General features: G+C 39.9%; 1 protein-coding gene across 1 annotated transcript in view; it reads left to right on the top strand.

Annotated features, from left to right (window-relative positions):
* noc3l (NOC3-like DNA replication regulator) overlaps nucleotides 1-4,320 on the top strand; it is a 13,685-nt gene that overhangs the window by 7,169 nt on the left and 2,196 nt on the right. The window contains exons 12-18 of the mRNA XM_014023318.1: nucleotides 830-910; nucleotides 996-1,096; nucleotides 1,182-1,254; nucleotides 1,329-1,392; nucleotides 1,522-1,593; nucleotides 1,671-1,849; nucleotides 2,168-2,296. Of these exons, the coding sequence (XP_013878772.1) occupies nucleotides 830-910; nucleotides 996-1,096; nucleotides 1,182-1,254; nucleotides 1,329-1,392; nucleotides 1,522-1,593; nucleotides 1,671-1,849; nucleotides 2,168-2,296 (699 nt within the window). The remainder of the gene's footprint in view (nucleotides 1-829; nucleotides 911-995; nucleotides 1,097-1,181; nucleotides 1,255-1,328; nucleotides 1,393-1,521; nucleotides 1,594-1,670; nucleotides 1,850-2,167; nucleotides 2,297-4,320) is intronic.

Raw genomic sequence — 4,320 nt, 5'->3', positions numbered from 1 at the left:
TAATAAGACTTTTATTCATTTTGAAAAAATGCAATTTTTGTTAACATTTTAGTTAAAACACTATATTTGCCTGTTTCTCCTGATACAACTTTTAGACTTAATCGTCACTTCGATGTGTTGGGTCATATGTTTGGACTTGGACAAGAGTTGGCGTCTTCGCCACATGATGGATGGGCCAGAATCCTGTGGCCCAAATGAATGTGTTTTAATCGGTGGAAACATGTTAAATCAGATCAAACAGGACAATGTAAGTGAGGTTATGGTCACACCAGATAAACATCCTGAGTGTTTCCTCATAAATCATTTTCTCATTTAAAACATGTGTTTGTGTTGAACAGACAGCAGGTGTTGGCCTTACTGTGGAGCAAACAGACATAATGATGAAAATAATTCTCAGTAAAAACCAGGACAAGTCAAAGAAACTCTCCTTCACCCAAAATGTCCTGTTGGTCCACTGCCAGCTGTGTCCCCCCTGATCACCAGTCAGTGCAGTTGGCCAGGCAGTCCCACCTTTTCATGCTCAGATTATCTATTGATTGTCTTCTGTCTGTTGTGTCAGCTCGCTTTAACTGCAGTGAAACAGAGACGTGTTTCAACACAAGGTGTGTGCACGTCACAATTACTGTCTGCGTTTGGCTCAGAGCTCTGAAAGCTGCTGGTACCAGAGCTCTGAAAGCTGCTGGTACCAGAGCTCAGCTGTGACTGATGGAGAGAAGAGACTTTAAGGGAATAAATGGAGAAAGTGTCAGAGTGAGTTCATTACAGCAGTGTGTGTGTGTGTGTGTGTGTGTGTGTGTGTGTGTGTGTGTGTGTGTGTGTGTGCGTGCAGTGGAAGAAGGCGGAGGAGAAGCTGGAAAAGGAGCTGCTGGAGGCAGAAGCTTCAGAGAGCAAACAGAAGAAAATCAAACTGGTGAGGTCAACGTCAACAACTTCAAAACTGACGGGACTGTTCCAACTCCAGAAACTAAACTCCTCCTCTTCCTCCTCCTCCTCAGCACACTGAGACTCTGAACATTGTCTTCCTGGTCTTCTTCAGGATCCTAAAGAAAGCCCAGAAATCAGTTCTTCTCCCTGCAGTCCTGGAGGGGCTGGCCAAGTACTCAACCTGCAGTAGTACCTTCTCACCTGCAGTAGTACTGTTTTAGTACTGTCTTACTCACTGTGATGTCATCTCTGTTCAGTTTTTCTCACCTGATCAACCTGGAGTTCTTTGATGACCTGTTAAATGTGCTGCAGAACCTCATCCAATCAGGAGTGAGTATTTATCGTGGCCCCGCCCCTAAGCTGTTTCCTGTTCGGTTAGTTGATTGATTGGTCGATCTGTGCAGGATCTGACCAATCGGGAGAGTCTTCACTGCATCCAGACGGTCTTCACCATCCTGTCAGGACAAGGTCAGGATGTTTTTCTGTCTCTGTGAGGTCCTCTCAGAACAGATTGTGGGGTTCAGATTAGTTTTGTGTTCTAGTTTCAGACACTCTGGGTACAGTTTTCATATTAAAACAAAGGTGTTTGTGTGTCAGGTGATGCCCTGAACATCGATCCGCTGAATTTCTACTCACAGCTGTACAAAATTCTTCTGCGTCTTGGTTCAGGTCAGTTTATGTTTCCCTGATGCAACAAACAATCAGCTGCTGGAATCGCATCACATGACACTTTTTTTCCCCCACAGGGGCTGACGATGACATCATCATTGTGCTGCGGTGCTTGGACGCCATGTTGACTCGCCGCAGGAAACAAGTAACCCAGCAGAGGGCGATGGCGTTCATGAAACGGCTGAGCACGCTCTGTGTGCACGTTCTGCCCAACGCCAGTGTGGGAATCCTCGCCTCCAACAGAGCCATCATGCATGTGAGTCTGTGCTTCATTTGTTACCTTTTCTGGTACACACATCGGCCTTGTCAAGACCAACTGACCTTAAGGGGACCAAAGACCAGTCCTAATGTAGTGGGACTCCATTTTTGGGTTAGAGGTTAGTTTTATAGTAAGGGTCACGTTATAGAAATAACTGGAAATGAATGGAGGTCAAAGAACGGTCCTAATAAGGATAGATACAAATGTGTGTGCACCATGGTTAGGTATTTTTAAGACTGCTGTGTTCTGCAGGTAAAAGCACACCTGACCTCATTGTCTCTGTGAATTTCATGTGTATGTGTGTTTGTGTGTCAGTCTTTCCCAAAGTGCGACTTCCTGTTGGATAATGAGGTTCAGGGCAGCGGATTCTACCTGCCAGAGTTGGACGAACCTGAACACTGCAATGCTCAGAACACTGCACTGTGGGAGCTGCACCTGTTACAGGTATTTAAAAACTGTTGTTATATCAACGCACACGCTGCATGTATATAATCACACACTGCAGGTATATAAACACACACTGCGTGTATGTTATCACATACGCTGCGGGTACATTATCACTTACGCTGCAGGTATATAAACACACACTGCAGGTATATAAACACACACACTGCAGGTATATAAACACACACANATAGTATATGACATACTATCTCATAATTATGAGATAAAAGTTTTATTTTTTTATCAGGGTAGCAGAAATGGGCTTCCATACAGTTGTTTTGTTTTATTGCATGAAATGTTTTGTTTATTTTTTAATGAAATGAATAAATGAAGTTTTATTGTCACAACAGGCACACCCATTTTTTTTCTTCTTAATGGATTTCTTGTATGTTTATCTGTGGTTTTCTACATGTTTATTCATAAAACAAATAAAAACGAGTTCCTCATGGATGTGTGGATCATAAATTTTAACAGGGCCCTGAAGAGAAACCTCTGAATCCAGCCTGCCCATAGGCTGTAAAACATTTCAGTGCACACAGCGTCTTTACAAGCTTAATCTGATAGAAATTACTGGTTAAATGGTATTTCATTGGTATTTTTGCAATTTCAGATTTCCTGAAAGCAAACTTTGTCAAATTTGTCTTTAACATAAAGAAAAAATATTTTTTTAAACTTTCTGTTTCTGTCATAATTTTAATTTGTCCACTCCTCCCACAGCTTTAAACAAACCCATATGAAAATAAATCAAAACCCATGAATTAATTCAGAATTACCTGCTATGACTTTTGACAGCCATGTGTCATAAGGCACACACATAACTCATAACAAATGTTGTTAATTTACACAATGCAACACAATAACAAAATGATTTTGTCTTTGGAGCTCTTCTACAAACAGATTTCACAAAAGAACATCATTTAATAATAAACATGTCAAAGCAATGTTATGTTTTGTCTGGTTTCATGTTTTATTCTGACTTTATTCTGATTTTTCTGTTTTCTTCCTCCTGTCTGCCGTTGCTCTAGCCCCGCCCACTCACACCTGATCCTCATGTTTCTCCCCAGGTGTTTCTTGTTTCAGCTCATTAGTTTTCCCTTCATGTTCTGCTCAGTGTGTTCAGTGTTTGTGATCCTTGTGTACTGTTTGATGTTCATGGTCCTGTCCAAAGCACTGTGTTTAGTTTGCTGCCTCATCAGCTGCTTGATTTTTGTTAATAAAACCTTTTCGCACCTGTAGCCACCCTCACTCAGTCCTGCATCTTGGTTCAAACCATTCCTTGAAATTCATAACAAGGAAGTTGAACTTTATACATCTGACCTGTCATTTTGAACATGTTTACCAATTTTCCACAATACCAGTTTAGATTTATGGTTTTTACAGATTTTTCCACAAAATGCCAACCTGACAGTGTTGATATTATATTCTGACTTTTAAACTTTCCTCAACCTTTGGAAATCCTTTTTATCCCAATAACTTACAAAAATAAATATTTGATTACRATTGGTCTTTATGGTTTTTAATTAATGTTCAATAGGTTGATATTTTGGACTGAAGCTGCACCTTTCAAGCTTTCTTTAGAAATGTTTTCCATTTTATTTGACTATATTTTCCAGTGAAAAATAGAAATATTTTTTCAAATCATTTTTCAAGTTACAGTACAGTACCAGAAGCTGAAATTATAAATGTAAGAGGATTGAAGGGGTTGTTTAAGTGATGTTAAGTAAACCTTACAAAGTGAATAAATTATTAGCAGAGTGAAATGTTTTAAAGAAGTGGAGTAAGTAAAGAGTAAAGTTGGTAGGAGCTCTAACATTTTCTGAAGGTTTGCAAAAGAGAAGTCTTACATTTACACTCTGTTCCTTCACTCAACCAACACAGCACGCATTTACTTTTATACAGGTCCTTCTCAAAAAATGAGCATATCATGAAAAGTTTCTCTAAATGACTTATGAATCAACAAATTAACTCTAAACACCTGCAAAAGATTCCTGAGGCTTTTAAAAACTCCCAGCCTGGTTCATTAC

The sequence above is a fragment of the Austrofundulus limnaeus genome, unplaced genomic scaffold (genome assembly GCF_001266775.1).
Source record: "Austrofundulus limnaeus strain Quisiro unplaced genomic scaffold, Austrofundulus_limnaeus-1.0 Scaffold364, whole genome shotgun sequence".
Classification (NCBI taxonomy): Eukaryota; Metazoa; Chordata; class Actinopteri; order Cyprinodontiformes; family Rivulidae; genus Austrofundulus; species Austrofundulus limnaeus.
Note: the sequence above shows the minus strand (reverse complement) of the source record. Positions and strands in the feature narration are given on the sequence as shown.